The 22,422-nt window shown below is 37.8% G+C and overlaps 1 protein-coding gene across 3 annotated transcripts in view; it reads left to right on the forward strand.

Annotated features, from left to right (window-relative positions):
* Positions 1–22,422, forward strand: part of brinp2 (bone morphogenetic protein/retinoic acid inducible neural-specific 2) — a 163,550-nt gene that overhangs the window by 93,677 nt on the left and 47,451 nt on the right. For all 3 annotated transcript variants that reach the window (XM_086094692.1, XM_086094683.1, XM_086094700.1), the window contains 2 exons: positions 8,246–8,427; positions 18,904–19,009. In XM_086094692.1, the coding sequence (XP_085950818.1) occupies positions 8,246–8,427; positions 18,904–19,009 (288 nt within the window). The remainder of the gene's footprint in view (positions 1–8,245; positions 8,428–18,903; positions 19,010–22,422) is intronic.

Here is a 22,422-nt window from a genome sequence, read left to right on the forward strand (position 1 = left end):
TACAGGAAAAACGACAAAACTAGAGCTGCGAGCAGCTATAAAGGGCCCTCGTTGGGGTACTGGCATGTCGGCGTACTGTTACATAGTACAAGGACTGTCAAAAATGTAAATGTCTTTGCCAGTTTCATCAAAAGGCCAAAAATGATGCACAATTCCCAAAATGAAATCAAAATGGCGGACTTCATGTTAGGTTTAGCATATGGCTTCAGAGTACTTTTTTGTAGGTCTTGAGCTGATAAGTATGCTTCTCAATTTTCCCAAATCTAGCTGTATCCTACAATCGGAAATGCTTCATAAAAATGTCTAGAGTCAATGTCTATTGAGCCATTTATTGCAACTTACACAACAAATCTCTAAAATATTAATGTTCATGACAGGTCTGATGTGTGTGCAAAGATTCATGAGTTTTTGCACGTTTAGACAAAAAAAAGCAAACATTTTCTTTGCAATCAATGCATCACTAAGGCAACGGCATGCGACAAAATAAGAACATTTCACTAACTTTTCAATCTTAAACATCTTAAGATGAAACACGGCAGGTTTGAAGATAATCGGATAAACTATGTAGAAGGAGTTCGTTAAAATATGGCCCCTATAAAAGGCCACAAAAAATGGCAACAAATCCCAAAGTACAAACCCAATTCCAAAAAAGTTGGGACACTATAGAAATTGTGAATAAAAACTGAATGCAATTATGTGGAAGTGCCAAATTTTTATATTTTATTCAGAATAGAACATAGAGACATGTAGCATTTTAGGGGAAAACTGTTGATTTTAAATTTCATGGTGTCAACAAATCTCCAAAAAGTTTTCAATTTTCACCACTGTGAAGCATCCCCTCTTCTTCTTACAACAGTCTGCAAACGTCTGGGGATCAAGGAGACCAGTTTCTCAAGTTTAGAAATAGCAATGCTGTCCCATTCTTGTCTAACAGGCGTCTCTCTAACTGTTCAACTGTCTTGGGCTTTCTTTGTTGCACCTTCCCCTTTATGATGCGCCAAATGTGCTCTAAAAGTGAAAGAAGTGGTCTGCAGGCTGGCCATTTCAATACCCGCATCCTTTTCCTACGCAGCCATGATGTTGTAATTGGTGCTGCATGTGGTCTGGCATTATCGTGTTGGGAAATGCAAGATCTTCTCTGAAAGTGATGATGCCTGGATGGGAGCAGATGTTGTTCTCCAATCTGAATTTACCTTTCTGCATTGACGATGCCTTTCCAGATGTGGAAGCTGCCCATGCCACACGCACTCATGCAACCCTATACCATCACAGATGCAGGCTTATAAACGGAGTGCTGATAACAACTTGGGTTGTCCTTGTCCTCTTTAGTCAGTATGATATAGCGCCCCAGTTTTCCACACAGAACTTCCAATCGTGATTCGTCTGACCACAATACAGGTTTCCACTTTGCCATATTCCATTTTAAATAACCCCTGGTCCAGAGAAACACCTGTGCTTCTTGGTCTGCTTTAAAAAATGGCTTCTTCTTTGTACTGTGGAGTTTCATTTGGCAACGGCGGCTGGCACGGTGGATTGTGTTCACCCACAATGTTTTCTTGAAGTATTGCTGAGCCCTTTCTGTGATTTCCCTTACAGTAAGCATTCGTGTTTGCGGTGCAGTGCCGTTTAAGGGCCCGAAGATCATGGGCATCCAGTAGGATTTTTCGGCCTTGACCCGTACACACAGAGATTGTTCCAGATTCTCTCAATCTTTGGATGATGTTATGCACTGTAGATGATGATTACTTCAACGTTTTTGCACATTTTCGCTGGTAAACACCTGCAACAGAAACATTTTCAGTGCCCTCCCATTCTCTTACTCACGCTCTTGCTTGCGCTCCCGTCTTTCAAATGAAAACAAAATAACTTCAAATGTCTGAATATAGCCAACTTAGAAAGAAAGATTGTTTACTCCAAAACATTCCCAGCACCCTGCATGTTCAATATTTGTGCCTTGTGTTCTGTTTGCATGGAAACATCCGTCACTTACTCTCCACTTAATGGACAACACCCTTATGGCACATCGACAGGGGAGCCCCAGCTGACTAATGCCGCCACAGACTGATACTTAGACTCTAGATGTAATTAACAGGCTCAACTAATTGGGCTCACAGAGTATGTGTTCTAATGGTACTATGGCTAAGCACACATATTAAATCCATTTTTATGTTTCATTTGTCTTCTTTCATCTAGTACTGTTGTATTTTTAAGTAAAAATATAAATATTAATTATATTTTTAACTAAGAACCAACTCCAGAATTTGCCTTAACACTATTTTCAAGCAAGGTCTACAAAGGGAGTAATTCCCCTTTTGAGTCAGAGCTGCGTGTTATAGAAATGTTGTCTAATCTTACATCAATCCATTTCATTTAGTCTCATCTTTAAAGCATTTAACAAGCAAGTTGAGGCTGGTGTCATTTCCCACTTAAAAAAAACAACTATATTCCTTATAGAGTGCATTTGTTTGATTTATTTACCCATATACAGTACAGGCCAAAAGTTTAGACACACCTTATTCAATGTGTCAATTGCTTTATTCTCATTACGATTACATTGTAGATTCTCATTGAAGTCATCAAAACTAAGAATGAACACATGTGGCATTATGTACTTAAAAAAAAGGTGAAATAACTGAAAACATGTTTTAGATTGTTGTTCAAAGTAGCCACCCTTTGCTCTGATAACTGCTTTGCACACTCTTGGCATTCTCACCTCTGGGAACTCCTTCAATACTGTTGGAAAACTATTTGACTTGAAGCTCATCAAGGAAATGCCAAGAAGGTGCAAAAATAATAATTAGAGCAAAGAGTGACTATTTTGATGAAACTTGAATATAAAATATGTTTTCAATTATTTCACCTTTTTTTTAAGTACATAACTCCACATGTGTTGATTTATAGTGTTGATGCCTTCAGTGAGAATCTACAGTGTAAATAGTCATGAAAATAAAGAAAATATCAGCTGTTGGGATTTTTGTGTGCACATCCATCACCTTGGGATTTCACATATCTTGGTTTTAATTTAAAACAAAAACAGAAGGTGCAGAGTTCCCAGGGTCAATAGCATCTCTAATAAAAGTAACTAAAATTTTAAATAATTAGTTCACCAAAGTTAACCGTTTTAAATTGGCTCTAGTTTTAGAGAAATTTTTATTTTTGACAGTTAATTGCTTAATAATTCATTTGGGGATATCAATAAGGCTTGTCGTTTATTCTCTTATAAAAGTGAAACAAGCTCGTTCTTTACTGCAATTTTCAGATACACCCCCCCCCCCCCCCTCAGATTTTAGATAAATCTCTCCCCAAAGATTTTGTTTGATGAAACGAAATGGCGTCATTAGCAATTTTGCTGGCTTGAACGGCACATTTGAGTGAGCCAGGTTTGTTAAAAAGTGATCAGTAGGAACGGCAACTGTGTCAGGCAACGGTAATGTCGCCACATGTTGCCGGGAACAACTTCAAAGTAAAAGTGACCAAGGCACTAATATCAGCATATTACTGCATTTGGAAATATTTTATTTTGAAGTTGGCCTCACCACTGGCTGTGTGTTTCATCATAGATATCATGATGAAACACACAAATCATTGGAATGTCTCTCCCTGCCTGAGATCAGCACCATCTACTCCACTCGCTATTTGAGTAGAGTGCGCAACATCCTACGGGACCAGCACCATCTGACTCACCACCTTTTCCACCTGCTGCCCTCAGGGAGAAGGTACAGGTCCATACGGGCCAGAACATCAAGACTGATCAACAGTCTGCATCCACAGGCTGTGAGGTTACTGAACTCTGCTCCTCTTTCCTCTCTTTCTCCCCTTTATGGACAATAATAACATCCAACAACAACAAAAGCTTTAAACCAGTTTGCATTGTTGCAGAATGTCACTACTCCCTTTTAGCATTTATCCTTCTTACTCAACGTTTGACGACTATAATATTTGATTAAATGATCCGGTTTTGCACTGATGCACGATGTCATCTCAGGTATCTGAATATTTCTGCTCTGCACTTTATTAATGACGGCCTTAAGTTGCGCTTAGTCTTCGTTGTACTATGTCCTATACTGTGTGGAATGTTTACACTGAGTTATTTTATGGGTATTTATTTTGTGGGGTTTTACACTTCACCAACTCTGCTGTATGGATGCTCCAAACGAAGTTTCGTTGTTCCCTTATGACAATGACAATAAATATTCTGAATCTTGAATCTTGAATCTGAATGGACAACTGTTGCTGCTTTTAGCTTGACTAGTTTTGTTCACTGTCTATACCATAGGTGTCAAACTCGGGTCATTAAGGGCTGCAGTCCTGCAGGTTTTGGATGTTTCCCTTCTCCAACACAGCTGGTATATGATCAGCTCATCAGCAAGCTCTGCGTAAGCCTGATAACGATCCTGCTGATTGGAATCAGCTTGTGTTGGAAGAGGGAAACCTCCAGAACCTGCAGGACTGCAGCCCTCGAGGACCGGAGTTTGACACCTATGGTCTATACACATGGACTACTTTTTTTTGAGACAAGATCATTAATTACATACATTTGTAACATTAAACATGAAAAATCATGTTGGAATGTAACAACATATAATCCGTGTATAGTACGGTGGGATAATTTTTGATTATTTTATGTGGAAAAAATGTATCCTATTCACAGGATTCTATGGTAATTGTACTGTCGGCATTCTGGGCATTAACCAATGGGGACGGTGGTCGTGGGTCAATTGGTGCTTTATTAGTATTTCTTTGAAATACATTTAAGTGTTCTTAAGAATATTTTAAAGAGACTTATGCCCACCCTAAAATAGATGTGATGACGCCATTGGCAGGTGCCAAATAGTGTGTTCAATGACTAATAGAGCTCAACAATTTTTTTGAGACTGAAAGCCGTTTCTTGGGTACATTAGTCATGCAAAATGCTACTAGTTTTATACACACCTCTGAAACAATACGTTTGCTGGAATTACTTTGAATGATGTAGTTATATTTCAATAATATTCATTAATGTGAAGACACTGAACAATTGTTTATTATTCTTCATGACAATTAACAGCACTGATCATGTAGGAAATATATCAGAAAATATATCAATATATGCAGCACTGTATTTTTCTATGCAGCTCTGCAAGTGTTCAAAAAAAGATGACTTTTGCAACATTACGACTCCCGCGGGCACCACGTGTGTGAACCCTGCTCTAACAGATGGTGTGCTGTTGGTGTGGGATGTGTGCCGGATTTACTAAGGTTGTGACACTATTGGCAACAGGTTTAAAAAGAACTGCTAAACTAAACAGTGCATTTGAAAGACCAGACATAATAGTTGAAGTCAACTACGTCAGCACAACATTCCGCTTTTTGTTCTTGTTTTCTCCTCCTGTCCTGGCATTTTCAAGTAGTGCTTTAGACAAGATACGAGTTTTCCTGGTAGGAGCAACGCATTTGTATCCATGCGGACATTTTGTTTGGGAATAGTATGCAAAGGATATCACTAACCGGATCGTCATAATCAACAAACATATTGATGAGATGAGTTACAGAAAATAAATCAAGCTAAGCGACCACATAAAAAACATTTGTGTATCATTAAACTTAAGTTTACAACTTATGACGGCACACAGCAAAAACTGCTCTGGGAGATTGTCACCGTGCATTGAAATGACCCAGAGACACCGAAATGTGGAAATGTTAACTTGAAAGGAGTTTGTCATAGGTGATGTGGTATGACTCCATCTTGTGACCGGCTCCAAGGGAACCTTTTGAACATTCAGAATATCCCAAATTGCATTGATAAATAGTCGATCTGTCATGATAGTTTTTGTTTGGCATTTCAAAATTGTTTACACGAGCAGAAAGTTCTCCCCGCCGACTTGTATTTCACCTGTGTCTCTGCTAGCACCACTTTTCCCCTGGTGTGCTTCTGCTTTTCAGACACGCTATTTCAAGATGAAAATCAGCCAGCACATTTTGTCTCAGGTTTGGCAAATCCCATTGTGTATGCTCAATTCATTTACGCCTCCCACAACGCGGAACTTGTCACAGTTTTGGACGTTTATCAGATGGTATGGCTTGGTGCACCCAGTTCGTGTCAGCTTCCACATCTGTTTGCATGTGTGATAAGGCTTGTGCCCGCTTTTACATGTGCAACACACCTGCTAACAGCACACGCATTCTTTACTCACAAACCTGACTGTCTTTTGCTTTGTTTTCCCCTCAAATTTTTTGGGGGGGAAATTACAAAAACAAGAAGATGATAATTTACACCCTGGATGAAGTTCACATTTTATAGTCAGTTTATTTTGTGAATTTATTCTCTATCAGTGGTGTTGTATCATTGTTATTCGACTTGGTTTTATAATTCCTTTTGTTTTTTAATGTGCGCAGCTATTTTTCTTTCCATTGAATATTCCAAGACATGGTCCTGGTGTTATGTTTTTACACCTTATGATTATATTATGTTTATGTCTATTTCAGTAGTTTCTTAAATATTCAATTAAATTATCAATAAATGTCAAACGTATATGACAAGTACCCCCACCCAATCCCCTTTCTTTTTTTCCTCCATCCATCCATCCATCCAGTCATCCATCCATTTTCCAAACCGCTTATTCCTCACAAGGGTAGCTGGAGTAATATATTGGAGCCTATCCCAGCTGTCGTCGGGCAGTAGGCGGCGTACATCCTTTCCTATTCTTTGCAAATATCACTGAATACATACCCAATATTTACATTGAACTAGGACTGCAACTAACAATTTTAATGATTAATTAATCTGTCAATTATTTGGTTTATTAATCAACGGGTCGATCTACATTGAAAAAACAACAACAAAACATTTTTAATTTCCATACCTTTATTCAACAACAGGACATTATTTCAGATTTTAAAACATACATTGATGATTCATTATCTGGTTTTGTCCGTCAGAAAAAAATTGTCACCAATATTTTCCAAAGTAAAAGCAAATGTTTGCAAATGACTTTAAAAAAAAATGGAAAGAAATGAGATGATATTTACTGTTGGGAGACTGAAACTAAAAATGTTTTGGGACAATTTGTAATAAAAAAAAAGTCTCTAAATGATTATCAAAAGAATGATCAATTAATTAGATAACTAATTGATTAATTCTAGCCCCTCTACTGTGAATTGATCATCCACATGTAGCACTCACAAGTGTTGTTGTTATTGTTGTTCTAGAAGTTAATGTCCGGGTCAAAATTATTTTCTGGATTAAATGTCTTTTTTTTCTTCCATAGTCATAGGTTTCAAAAGTTCTTTTTTTCTTGGGGTGAGTGCATTGGATCGCTTCCCACATTTGACACAGTCAAACAAATCCTCCTCCTAAAAGTCTCTAAAACTTTGCTTTTATTTCATATTTCTTTAAGTCTTTGAGTTCATCAGAACTTTTGCTTCCTCTGTAGAACCATTCGGGCTTTTCTTGATTTAGTAGTTTCTTTTTTTTTTTTCAAGGTAACTGCTTGTCTTGTGATTTCAGCGTTCTTTTTTGTAAAATGTTCACTTAAATACACATCAGTCCACTTCAGTCACTTTGCCTGTTTTAGTAGCTCAATATTGATCTTGCAGTTCATGAGGCGAACAATATTTGACTCGGTGTCTTTTCTACAGGTGTAGAACTGGTTAAAATGGCGTTGATCAGTTTTTCTGCCATATGATCGCTGTGAGGTCTCCAGGCCATTTATGATTGCATGTTTATCTTTCAATTTTGTATATTTTTCAAGGTCGTCAATTCTCTGTTCCAAGTTGTGTATTTGTCTTTGTCTTTATCAAGTTTTTGTATATTACACATCAAGTCGTGTAGTATATTTTGTTGTTCAGCCATTTTGCTCAATTTGTCAGACATGAAGTTTGCTGATTTTCTGATCTTTTCCAGATCGACCTCATCTCCAGAATGTACTTTATTTGGTGGCAATTTAAAACTGGTTTTCCTATTTTCTTCCTTTCTGTCTTTGTTTGATCATTACTTTGAATATCAAGTGCCATAAACAGCGTAACACCTTCGAGACAAGTCCTTGTGGTTTGCGCTTGTGGTTCTCTCCAAATGTTGGTCCATTCTTTGACTCTCTACCAACTTGGGTTCAGGAAATTAATTAAGAAGTGTTCTCTTAAAGCCAGAGTTGAGAGTGAATGAAATGGTTCAATCATAATTGTTAAAAAGGAAATAAGTGGAAAACAAAATAGTCATTAATTGATTACATATTTTTTAATTCAGTCTGACCGATTGTTTTATCCTTAGGGGAGGAGTCATTGACAATTTTCCTGGACAAGCAAAAGCTGAATAAGAAGTCCGAAGGCAATAGCAACAGCACCGTGGTGTCTCTGGAGCTGCTCCATCAGCTTGCTGCTTCATACTTCACAGATCGAGAAAGCACCCTAAGGAGACTGCACCACCTCCAGATTGCTACTTCAGCAATTAAGGTAATCTACAGCATCTGATGCTCACTCAACCTTTGTGTGGGACCTATACTTTCTAACGGTTGCACAGTTATTTACCATCAATGGTGCTTACTTCACAATACAGTTCCGAGGTATAGAATATCTCATAGTTTTCCAATTGAAAGAACAACCTCCCTTCAAGCAAAGCACACGGGAATTAGCAGTCTTTTTGAACTGTTAGTTTGGGTCTTAATCCATTTTTCACCTGCCACAAATAGCTCTGCTTTGCACGCAAGAAATGCACATAATCTTTCCTAAAGATTATTTCCCATCAGCCTCACCCCTCAAAAGTGGATATGCAAGGAAACGACAGCTTGACTTAAAGAGTTGAATGAATTCTATGACCAAACTAGTAACTGAAATCACTATCTCTTTATGCTCCAATTCAATGGACATTGTGCTGTTGTTTCTTATGTGTGCAGACTGGCCACAAAGGGCCAGCATGACATGCCTGTTATTATTGTTTATATGTCAAAAGGTTTCTTAACTACTGCAATATTGATGCTAGTTCCATTGGCCCATCGATAGCATTTCCCATTTTGTGTTAGCATTAAAGGGATAGTTTGGGTTTTTTGACATGAATCTGTATGGCATCCTCACCTAAAATGGTGTGCAATCAGCACTGACTTACCGCTGACAGCGTCCTGTGACGCGAGATCTGGTCCGGTTTTGGTCGAGACGAAAGTAGTCCGGAGAGTTGGCTGGGGTCACAGAAATAAAGCGTTTTTCTTCTAAAAACAATTTGTTCAAAAGAGTAATACATTCGCATCATAAAACTGCACATTAGAAAAAAGTCAGACTTCATTACCACTGGGCTCTATTTTTCTATTCGTATCACTGCGCGGCGCACTGCATCCAGCTGACCAAGTTGTTTGGAAGTGTTTACCTGAAGCGAGAGAGCTAATGGAGAGCGAGAGCCATTAGTATACAACGTTACGATTGTATAAACTTTATAAGCTTGTATAACTAAGGGGGGTTGTGTGTTTTGTATTCTTGTGTTTGAGTGTCTGTGAACGCATCGCACGTCTCGCGGTGGAAAGGGACTCATCCATACATTGTTGCTAACGTGCTAATTCGGCTTGCGAGTGAAGTTTATTGTCTTCTGCGTTGGCTGCGGCCAACAGTAGCCGGTTGTGTGAAGACAAATAAAACTGTGAGATTACCAACCACGTCAGCTAGCAGCATTCTTGTGACATGTCACATTATATTATATTGTTCTATATGTAAAAATGGTGCAGACGCGTGATTTCCTGGGCTGTACCAATAAAAAATTCCCTGAATCTCCGCACACTTTTCACCGCTTTCCGAGCACTTCAAACAAGTGCACCCCATTTGTCAGTGACAGACACCCGCTCTCTCAGGGCTACAGCTGATCAAGTTGTATCACTTCTCTATCCCTCCTGGCTCTTGCTCTCTCTCTCTCTTTTTGCCCGTTCTAAATCCATCTGACGAATATCGGCATCAGTATATTCGGGTTCATAAAGATACCCCCTTGGCTCAGTGCTAAAGACATTGTCGTTGTAGTCAGCAATGTTATCGTGAGTTTTCAAAGTTATAATTATGGTGGAATGCGCGTCTGTCAACTGGATATGCAGCGCAGTGATACAAACAGAAAAATAGTGCCCGGCAGTAATGGAGTCTGAGTTTTATTTAATGTGCAGTTTTGTGATGCAAATTTGTCACTCTTTTGAACAAATTGTTTATAGAAGAAAAACGCTTAATTACCGTGACCCCAGCCAACTTGCCGGACTACTTTCGTCTCGACTAAAACCGGACCGGGTCTCGGGTCACAGGACGATGTCAGTGGTAAGTCAGTGCACACCACTTTAAGTGAGGTTGCCATACAGATTAATGTCCAAAAACTCGAACTATCCCTTTAAGCTAGCTAACTTTCGTGAGACAAGGTGGTTTGGTTAAACAAACAACATGTAATTCCCTGTTTCATATTCAGTTTTACGGTAAACTGCAACTGGGAGTGGCAATAAACACAAAGGTTGCCTGTATTTACGCACTTTGTTTTATGCTCTCTTTTTATGAAACAGCCTGCCAGAGAACGTTAGGGTTTTTAACAGGATCAAGACCCCCCTTTTTTAAATTAAGCTTTTAACTAATATGTATTTATTTTTTAGTTTATTTCTAGTCATTTATTATTATTAAATGCTCATGCTGCTTTTGCATGTTAGATCTTATGTTTTTAAATAATTTTACTCTATAAAGTTTTTGGTCTATAAAGTGAATTTGTTAACATGGATTTTATTTTTTAATAAAGCAATAGTTTACAATCATCAGTGATTCCTCAGAGGGTGCCCTCTGTATCGGGAGCTCTGGTGGGCCGATGTCGCGGAGGCTCCATGCTGGTAGCCTGCGGCCACATCCTAGCATCTGGTCCTGCTGCAGACGGCTCCATTAGTTGGTATATACTCACCTGGATGTGCTGTACCTGGCCTTAGGTCCTTTTGCTGTAGATTTCAAAGTCAAGTTTGAACATTCCAGTCATTTTCATTGTGTTAGGATTTTGAGCAAAGGTAGAGACAGGCGGTGGCGGCTTCATGGTAGATTATCACACCAATCATAAGCAAGCATGCTGTGTATCCAGTCACACTGAAGTAATCTGCCATCTGATACATTTTGGGATTGTGTAAACAAAATTCTAAATCATTGACCATTTGACACCTTGACATTATTGATCAAAGTACCAACACGTGTGTGTGTGTACACACACATATATATAAATATATATATATATATATAAAATGTGACAATTTGGTAGGCCTACCGCATATTATATTTAAAATTAACAAAAAAGCAAAAAAAATATCAAATGTCTTAAGGAAAAATGGTAACCCTGCCCATAGTTAAATGAATCCAACAACTGATTAAAATTCAGGTGCATTCTGTACATAGATGTTCTTTTACAGCCAAGAGATTTATTTGCACACCCGCCAACACAAATTCACACATTAATGAGCCAGAGCATCCTTTACATATCTCTGACAAATAATGATCTCTGCTATGCAAGCCACCTGCCGGGGTCTGTTCTGCCAAATCTTGTCACCCAGGAGGAAGTGGCGCTGAGTGGGATGTACTTGACCTGTGTCCATGTATGTCTGTGGGCACTGAGTGGCTGCAACACAGCATCAAGTGAGAGGCTGGAGTGAAACATTAATATTAAAATAAACCACAGTCAGAAAATGAAGGAGTATCTTCTATGGGCACAGTTAAGACCACACACATGTATTATCCGTCTTCTATAAAGCTTCACTAATGCAATGTATGAGTGAAGTGAAGCCATTCTCTGTTGCAAAGGAAGGAGACTCTTTCTGTTCTTTGTTGAAAGAGCCATAACTGCAGTGTAAGCAGGAAAATCATATAAATAAATGTATTTGACTGAATAATATTTGTTTTGGTGTCCTAGGATTGTCGTTTGTTAGCCATGCTTAGTAAAAGTCATAGCACAGCTTTTATATTCAACATATAGTACCAATTAAAAGCAGAGAAGGGCAACCATTTGGAACATAGTGTTCACAAAGCAATAAAGAAGTTAATTCATAATTATGTCCTTAAACACTTTTTGAGCACAGTAAAGCAACTGAACTAAAATAGGTAATCTGTATTTTTTTAACATTTTTATTATGACCATTTCCAAATGGAAACAGAATTGTGTCATCAGTTTTATTGGGGTTCTGTTTGTCCTCTATAACTTCTTTGTTCTGACCAATCATTTTGACATTGACATCTTACCATCTCAATGATGGACCTCTGAAGATGGAAGGGCATATGTCATGTTTGGTTTCAGCAGGCCATCAGACTCCTTTTGGCAAACATTTAGCAGAGAATCCATCTGAGAATGGATCCATGACCATGAAAATTATAGTTTTGCTCCAGTGGCGGCCGCTGGTCATTCAAATGAGGGGAAGCTCTTTTTATTTTTATTCATTTTTTATTTTTTACGCCTCAGACAGATCATCCAATCATCACGCACGAGTCAGCATTTATCCAATAACCGTCCAGCTTTGCGCAGTGGAACAACCCACTCTACGAAGCAGCGCCCGACTGTGCAAATAAATAAATAAATGTGCCGTGGAACTACAGGAAGGAATTATTATTACAGTTATTTGTGATATGTAGCTGATTCTGAACAAAAGATAAAGGTATTTTGCACATAAATTGTACACACAGCAGTGCATATTTTAACGTTCTACATTCAATAAAAGACATTCTATTTATGTCACTCACTACACTAAATAAAATAGTCGGTTTCATCTTCGCTCCAAAAGTGTGGTTCTTTGCTGTGTTATGTTTGTTTACCTCTGCTTGAGTATTTCTGTTATATTTCGGGGTTTTGCCTGTGTGCATAGTACATGGCTCGAATATTGCCAATATTTGGGTTTTAAAAGGGTTGTTAACTGCATGTACATGTACTCAGTATGTACGTGTGATTTGTTAGTTTTTCACTTTTAGTAAATTTGTAAAAAAACAAAAAATGAATTTAACAACAAAATATAAAAACATAAAATGTGAAAAAAGTAATGTGCTGTGTATTTGTATATATATCTAATATTAAGGCCACAAACTATCAGAGACAGCGTCACTGCTGGTTGAAGCCAATACTGCACTCCATTTTGCCTGAGTTCTTTCGAGATGGTGATTCAACCACTGAATCAGTGGGAATTATGTATAATTCACTCATTGCCAACTAGTGTGATGCCAGAGCATAGCTAGAGACTTTGGTAAGTAATTGGTCAGGGATAACAGTGTTTAGAACACATCTGTACTGGCGCCAGCTTTTCTCTATCTGGATGCATTGTACAGTTAAGTTATTTTGTACATGGAAACAAATCTGCCATTTATAAGCCACATGTAAATGTTTTGGAAAGCACGTTTTGTGATACACAAATAACATCACAACACTGATAAAATTATGACTCTTTTGTCCATTTGTTCATCTTTTATCATGCTGTGCTTTTTTGCTGGCAACTTTTCAATGCCATTTGTGGTTCCCAGAATATTTAAGGCTTCATTTTATGCAAGCCTGTGCTATTATCCAGCCCGAACGGAGATAAACCATGAACATTTATGGAGCTTTTCTGAGAACTGTTGAACAAAAATGTATCTATGATTATACCAAATATTTTAGTCTAGGTGAGATAGTATGCCTGTGTAGCACAGCATTGTGATTTATTTATTTATTTATTTTTAAGTGCATATGCTTGTGATTTATATCCCTTAGAAATTATACCGGGCAGTTTGCGGGACTTGACATGCTCTAAATATAAAATGTTGATGACTGTGATGATCAGATGCTCCCCACGATTCACACATTCCTGTTTTCGCCACATTTTTCCATATTGGGTCTTTATTGATGATTTTAAAGCACAGTGGATGTTGACGAGTGTATGGGAATGTTCTGGAAATAAAACAGTTTTGGAAAATGATAACCATTGCTGATTTAGCCTCAGCTAAATTGTCGATTTGTAGTTGTTTTTGACATTAAGTGCAATACTCAACCGTATTCTCCAAACAACTTACAATGTAAAACATGAAGCAGTGGAAAGAGTAAATGCCATAGTTAACCCTAACCCTCGAAACAGTGTCAAATAAAGCAATCATTTTTAGCCTCACTATATAAGATTGTCGACAACTGTCTGTCACATTCTAATATGAGAGACACGAGTGGTACAACAGGACATACAAAGTTTTTTTTTGTTTTTATTTTAATTTCTATAGAGTTTCTTCTCTTAGCTTCTTTGCTGTTACATCATCATAAAAAACATATAGTCAATAATAATTTGACCAGTTTACAGTATCTTCACGTGTGAGGATATTACAGGGGCTTTCTTCATTTTGGTGTTCTTTATGTAAATGTAAATGCTCTGTGGCTGTATGCATACTATAGTAGATTGTTTTGTTCAAGGAACAAGAAGAAATGATCACAGTAATGGTAATGAAAACATTTGAAGCCTGTTTGTACATCAGTCACCTCAGTCATGTTATTTCCAGCTTCCACAAACCAGCGCATAGGACACATCTGCTGTTGTGTAGTACTAAAACAAAAGATGTTTGTTTTTGATTTGCTGTCAGATGGCTCTGTCACATTCACAGAAGCTCTGTGTCCCCTTGTAGGGCTTGCCTGGGAGCTGTGCACATCTGCTTCACTCATTTCCAATGTCACATTTTAATTCACACACGGCAAATGCTTCATCTACCAAAATCTGAATTGTGGATTCAAGATGAACGCAAACACATTTCTCTGACCAAATATATACCTTTTATACCACGTGATCCTGTATAATTTCTTTTAAAAAAAAATTGTATTATTTATCAGAACAACTGATTGTGGATGTTGTGCCCAAGTGCAAATGCCGCAAGGCTTTACTGTCTATGCCAAACGTCTTATTCTGCAGTTGGTAAGAAGGAAGAAGACGTATTTGGCAATTTTACAATGTGTTCTTTTAACAAATGGTCAGAAGCCTCAATATTGTGTGAAAAACCCAAACACAGCCTCAACAGCCCGGCACCTCCTCCTCATGCTGTTCACCAGTCTGGTTAGCACTGCTGTGGGATAAGATTACACTCCCCAATAAGAAGTTGGTGTGAAAGTCAGCCCAAGTGGTTTTGTTGATCACAAAAGCATCAACTGCATGGCTGCAGTCATCACAAGCGTGTTCAGTTGGATTGAGGTCATGACTGTTTGCAGTCCTAGCCGTAAATTATGCTTCGAAATTCTGAAGGTAGTAGTCTGCGACAGAATTGTCATCTTGGAGGATGGAGCTCAGTCCCAAAGTGTGGGAATTGGCTTTAATTATAACCGTCCTGGAATTCTCAGTAATGGAAAGGCTGTACCACTGGTACGTTTGAAAACACCTTTCCTATTCAATTGGTTGGGATTCTTAAAGGGGAAGTCAAGCAAAAAAAAATGCTTAACAATATGTTCTATGCAGTCCCACTAGTCTAAATACGGTATTCTGGTTAATATTGCGTTAGTGGAATATGAGTTAAGCAGGAAAATCTAGCAGTTGTTATCAATATCAGAAGGCGGCCATTTTGCCACTTGCTGTCGAGTAAAAATGGCATCACAGTTGCTCAGGTCTCAGGTAACAATCAATCACAGCTCAGCTTCAGAAAACAGGTGAGATGTATAAAAAACGGCTGCAGTTTGCTTCATAACTCATGTTCCACAAATGTAATATTAATCAGAATGTCATGTTTAGACTAGTGAGGTCACATGTAAAATATTATTGTCAAGAAATGTTTAAGGTTGACTTCATCTTTAACTCTTTATCTGTTCCTCTCCACCTTCATACTTTGTTCCTATAATGTTAATTAATATTAATATATTAATATAGGGAAGGGATTATTTTGTGTCAAAGGTTACTTTAAATCTGAGCAGACCAAAATTACATAACGGGTCCCCCAAGGCTCCATCCTGGGACCCCTTCTGTTAACATCTACATACTTGCTTAGATAATAGAAAATAATCAAATTGTTTATCATAATTTTGATGACAAGCTGCTCTACATTTCAGCGTCCCCAGATGACCTTAGCACAACACAATCACTGGGTAAATGCATGGAACAGATAACTGAGTGCATGTCCCATTTCTTTTTTACAGTCAAACAGAGAAAATAACAAAGTTGTGTTCCTCCTTAGGTTCTAAAACATCTTAAAATCAGCATGCAACTCCAGTCTCTTCAGTTAAAAAGGCAGGACAGGACAGAAATCTTTGTCATGGACTCAGACCTGAATTTTAAAAAGACATACATACAATCACAAAGTCAGCCTATGGACTATATGCCACGGTGGAGGCGGGTCTTCCGACTTCCGGGTTTTCACCCATCAACTTTGTTTCCGTTTCCGGTTTGCGATGTGTGGGCCATGTCCCAGTACTTGCGCTTACGCCTTTGTGCCCCTCAGTTGCGTGTTCCAGTCGACGGGTGCAAGGCTACGAGTGTGTAGTGTCTATCTCAGTGTCCGAAGCATTTCAGATAGCCGAGGTGCCCTCCGGCCGATTAGCGGGGGCGCACGGTTGGGGGGCGCATGGAGTGGGGAGTGTTGGAACGCGGCCAGCCGGAAACGGCGCTGATGTGTAAAACCCGGAAGTCGGAAGTCCGTGGCATCTACCCCATTATCACCTCAAAAATATTTGTAGGATTGAATGACTGATGTCACAGCAGTCTTTATCTTTAATCGGGTTGATTACTGTCATAATTTATTCTCCGAACGCTGCCGCTAGAGTCCTCGCTAAGACTAAAAGAGCGGACTACATCACTACTATTCTGAGGTCTCTACACTGGCTCCCTGTCTCTCAGAGAATATAATCTAAAATAGTCCTATTAGCCTATAAAGCTCTGAATGGTTTAGGCCCAAAACAAATAAAATACCTTTTAATCCAATATGAACTTTACAGACTGCTCTATGTTTCTAAAGTTAGATCTAGGCATGGAGAGACGGCTTTCGGTTTTGGTGCTCCCTTTATCTGGAACAAACTCCCAGAATACATCAGAACTACCAAGAGTCAAATTTTTTGTAAATCAAGGTTGACTTGTTTACTGCTGCCTTTAAGTAAAAATATGTTTACTCATCGAATTGTACTCAAAATCTGCAATGCTACTTTTATTTTAATGTTATTCTTTTATTCACTGTTTTTAATAATCTTTTACATGCGTCTTTCAAAAATACTTAGTTTTTTCCCCCCCTTGTCATTGTATTTTAATGTTCTGTGTAAAGCACCTTGAGTCGCCATGACGCTAAGATGTGTTACACCAATAAACTTGACTTGACTATGGATATGTTGCACTTAATTTCCCCAGTTCCACACATACAGCGCATCTGGAAAATATTCACATTTCCACATAGTGTTGTTGGAATGTCTTTCAATTTTTCAAACTGCCACTCTGGCTGCTATGACTGGTGAACACAAAGCGTCAGGCAGGGCAAGAGGGAAACTATGCAAGCAAGATAGGAGTGTTGTGAGCTGACGGGGGATTGGAAGGGATTTGGACAACATAATGTTTGGAAATTCAAAGAATGGAAGCCTACTCCGCCTCTCGGATCACTCCTAAACTATTCTCAGAGTAGATTGAGGGCATCAGATTGATATTCTGATTGCACCCAACACAGTAAAAATAGTGACCACCTCATATTTCCAATTCTCATTTCCCACTAAGACGTGACGACAACTCAGTGCAGACTTATTGACGATGGAGTGTTTAATCAGAACAAAGGCAGCACAAAAAAAGAAAAAAACTATACAGCAACATTCTGCCAAATTGAGAAAAGGGATTGAAGAAATACATCTGAAAGTAACAATGAGACAAAAGGACCAAGATGATTTATGGGTTCAAGGCTTTTTGAAAGAAATTACCTGCTCTACTGTTAGCCCTGTGTGGAGAATGTACAAATAAGTGACCCCAACAATTATGTCATAATACAAAAGCAAAGCACTGGGCTTTGTTTGACATTGTTCAATTCTTCCAAGTAGTGGTGGTTAGGATCTCAAATATTGAATAAGGTTTGTTTGTGTATTGAACATATATACAAATTGCAGACAAATAAAGATACCAAATTTAGAAGAAGAATTAGGTTTTATACTGTTCCAAATAAATCGCCACAGAAGTAATGTTTTCTTACTTACTGTGACCTCGAATGTCTGAACTTTATTTGGGAGGTGTTTTCAAAGGTGGCAGGGATGTGCTGACTCCCATACAACATGAGTGTCAATGTGATTCATTCTGAACACAGCAGTATCCTCAATTATAAGAGGGTGTGCACACTTGTGCAACCATGTTATATTGTTTATCGTTTGCTTAACAAATTTTAGTAGACTTTTTATATCCACGCTAGACACAAGTGATTAATTTATTTTTATTCTTAATAAAGATTTATTTTTTTTATTAGGATGCTCATGTTTTATGAAATTGTTGGATGTTGGCTATAATTTTAAGAGGAACATTTTTCAGTTTTGGAATATGGCTGTAATGTAACAAAATGTAGCAAATGTGAAGTGCTGTGAATACGTTATGGATGCACTGTACATGTATAGTGAATATGTTGCACATAATTCTTATACTGATTTTTGTACATTAATTTCAAATTTAAGTAATCAACCAAACTAAAAATAATCTACAATTAAAAAAAGAAACAGTCACAACTTGTATGTCACATTTTACATGGCCAAAAATGAGTGTGTACAGTATTGTATGAAATGTTCAAGACTTTCATTTAATTCACATATTCATAGTTGTATGCAATAATGTAAATCAACGCAATAATGTAGTATACATGGTATTTCAGCTTCCAAGAGTTTTTAGTACAAACCACAGCATTTTTTTTAATGTATTGTTCTATACAAATATAGAAGTGGAGTTATTTAATTTTTTGCTGTGATGATCGCATGCTGTTATGATTACATCTGGTTTCTATTTCTTTGGTAAACAGATACTTCTTCCTGTTTCCTAGGTAACTGAAACAAGGACGGGTCCTCTCGGCTGCAGTAACTACGACAGCTTGGATTCAGTTAGCTCAGTGTTGGTGCACAGTCCAGAAAATAAGATCCATCTAAAAGGTACGCTTGTGTAACACACTGGCACACACCCACGAGCAAACAAACCCCTCACCTCCATTCATTTGAAATTCATGAGCAAATGCACACCTTCCGTGAAGGAACAAACTTTTTTCCCTTCCTTAAGTGACTTCGAGGCACATATATGCTTGCCACCTCCATACCTCCATCCACTGACTTGCAGCATTCCCATCGCGCACAATCCATACACAGAAAGTGTCCTGCGCTGCGCTCGACCAGGATGACCCTTTACTTTACGCTGCAGTAGTTCATATGTCTGTTCTGCTTTGCTGACTCGCCGTCTCATGGGCAATCGGCTATCTTAGCAGGCAGAAGATGGACTGTGTCCTGCCACACTGACCCTGTTCCAACCCCTTAAGTTACACATAGAGCACTCAAGAATGAATAAAGTGTTTTTTTTGTTTTGTTTGTTTTTTTAATCAACGGTTTGAAAAATCGATTATTATATGTACTGTTTGAATTATTCTTACCTAAACTATGTATTTGTCTTTACTCCCCCCCCCCCCTTAACTTTCATTCATTTTCCGAACCGCTTATAATCACCAGGGTTGCTAGATTATCAGAAATGACTCACACTGAGGGACTTCTCATTGTTCATAAGAAGACATTAATGAGCTCCCGTGGATCAAAGAAAACATTGCAAAAAAGTTATATTTTGTATGAATCACAAATTAGAAAATAGTGATTTGTCTATTGTGTTTAATAATTTAGTGGAAGAGGCATCTCCTTCTAGCTTGGTTAGGGTTTGTTTGTTGCTGAAATGATAATAAGAAATCACCGGTATTTGTATTGTGACTTAGACAGTTTGGTTGTTGGAATGCCTTTAGTCTGTCATCAAATTATATGTAAAAAAAAAAAATGGCTCAGACTTCAATAAAAAAATAAATAAAAAGTGGGATGTTTGATACCACTTTTTTTCAGACCGATACCAGTATGAGTACTCAACTCCAGAGACTCCTCAATTGTCACCGATACCAAGCACCAATACCACTAGTACTTTCAAGAAATAATCCCCCCACCAAAAATCAATGACTGATAATTAAAAAAAGACCGATATAGCATTTTTCCTTATAATTGCATGAAATCAATGTCAATCTTCTATTATAGTTGTTCCATTTGTTCATAAAATACATACAGGTATTTTGTATAGAACACACAATGACCTGAATTTAAATAAATAAATAAATGAATGAATACATAAAATTCTTAATGGCCGTCTGTCAGACATGTGCGCCTTATGTTCCTGATCATAAAACGGCCTCAAGAGAGAGGCAGATACTGCGAGTACTAATACCTTGAAATATGGCCGGACCAATTTCTCAATTTCCAATGCCTAGCAGTTAAAGGCAGAGAGAGAGAGCATTACACATTCACAAAATTCTACAACATCTTATCATCCACTTTCCATATCACTTACCCTGTTTAGGGTTGCAGATCTAACACAATGTACTAATTAAGACAAGAGCTTCACTATGTGCACGGTAAACTCACTTTTAAGTACGAATAATTGTAAATCTGTTATTGCCATGGCAACCTGCATCACCTTCTTTGGTAGTCTATAATAGTTGGTTGTACTGCACAAAGACCATTTGTTCTTTTAACACTAGTGTCCATAGTTGAATGCAATGTTTGTAAAATTGTTGCAACACAATAAAGATTACTCTAAATTCATGGCAAGTTATGTCAATCTTTCTCAGTAAGTTATACTTTAATTATAAATTAGATGCATTGTGTTACATATACCATGCATTCATTTGATCAAAGTCTTATTTTCTATTTATTTTCCCCCTTTGGAAAAAAAAATATAATAATTTAATTCTGATTTTCCCATAACAAAACACAAACCCAACCATAAGAAGAGAACACAAAAATCAATAATTCATGTTAAATAACCATCTGGTCTCAAAATTGGGTGATAATAGCCAGACAGAGCACCATTACATTTTTAAGAGGGCCGATTAAGCAAACGGACTCTTAATATCACAGTGATTATTTTTTTAATATTGAATGCAACTGAGTGTACATTGTAATATGTCAGGTTCTGACGTTTTCATGTGGGTAGAAAAATAGTCAACAATCTTACAAGAAATAATTAAAAAAAGCTGCAACAACAAAAAATTTAATACACGGTACATTAGCACTTGTTATTCTTCCCAGACATGAAAAAAAGACCCTCAAATGTTCCCAGATAATGATCATTATCAAGAGTGAATGCAGGAAAAACAGCCAGCTGAAAATGAAAACACACTCTAGGGCTTAAGGTAGACGTACAATTAACTAAATGTACTTACTGTAGGACACACGCACACACTAAATTAATATTGTAAGTACCAAGTACATAGAATGAATGTTATCTTCTGTAGCGCTTTTATTTTAATCCTTAATCCTCTCATTTGCAACAGGATCAACCATATGACAGTATAAAACCTCTGCCCTTCTGATCAATTATAAAAGACATAAAAGAAAGACTATCAGCGTTACATCGTGTTATAGGAGAAAAGGTAGCTCTCTGTGTGCTGCACACTCTCCAGGCAAGAAAAAGAACATTGTCTTTGTATTTTGTATTCCCTGTATGCTCCCACACCATTGTTCTCACTTTTTTTCTGATCTCTGGCTCTGATTGTATGCCTATTTGTTGCACACCTTGAGGGTTTGTATGATGGTTTCGATGCCTGTGCTTGTGTATGTGTTAAAGTGAATTGAACACTGCTGCTTTTTTGTACCACCGGTGGCTCTCTCATCACTAATGAAACTACTTGACTGTAGGGTTAGGTCTGAACAATCACATTGTTTTTCTGTTCATATATTTGTACTAGCACTTGCATTTGTTCTGGGTGATGGATGGATGGCTTTGTCAAGTATCTTTGACATCAACATTCTTAAAGTCAAGTCCAAAATTGTCTTTACAATAATATGTTTTATGTGTTTGTGGACAATGAATTAAAGCAGAAAAATCCTTCCATTTTTATTATTTTATTATTTTATTTTATTATTATTATTTTTGCCACTTGCTGTCGAACGTAAACACATCACAGTTGCTCAAGGCTCTGGTAACGACCAATCACGAATCACCTGTTGACTGGTTTTGTTCATGTGCTGTTCGCAGGCTGAGCACTTAGGCACAGTGATGTTATTTTCAGTCACCAGCGAGTGCCAGTACAAGGTAAAATGGCAGACCCCTGACAAAAACGGATGGATTTTTCTGCTTAATTCAATGTCCACAAACACAATATCAGAATCGGAATGGTTCGTAAGTCAGCTTCCCGGGATCATAGGAAACCAGTTTTTTTGTTGTTGTTTTTTATGCCAGCCTCCTAAAGCTTCATGATGTGGGAGAATTTCAAACAAACTTGTTTAAGTATAAAAACCGATACGAACAACTACCAACTAATTTA

The sequence above is a fragment of the Leptonotus elevatus genome, chromosome 1 (genome assembly GCF_054856555.1).
Source record: "Leptonotus elevatus isolate MCC_2025b chromosome 1, RoL_Lele_1.0, whole genome shotgun sequence".
Taxonomy (NCBI): Eukaryota; Metazoa; Chordata; class Actinopteri; order Syngnathiformes; family Syngnathidae; genus Leptonotus; species Leptonotus elevatus.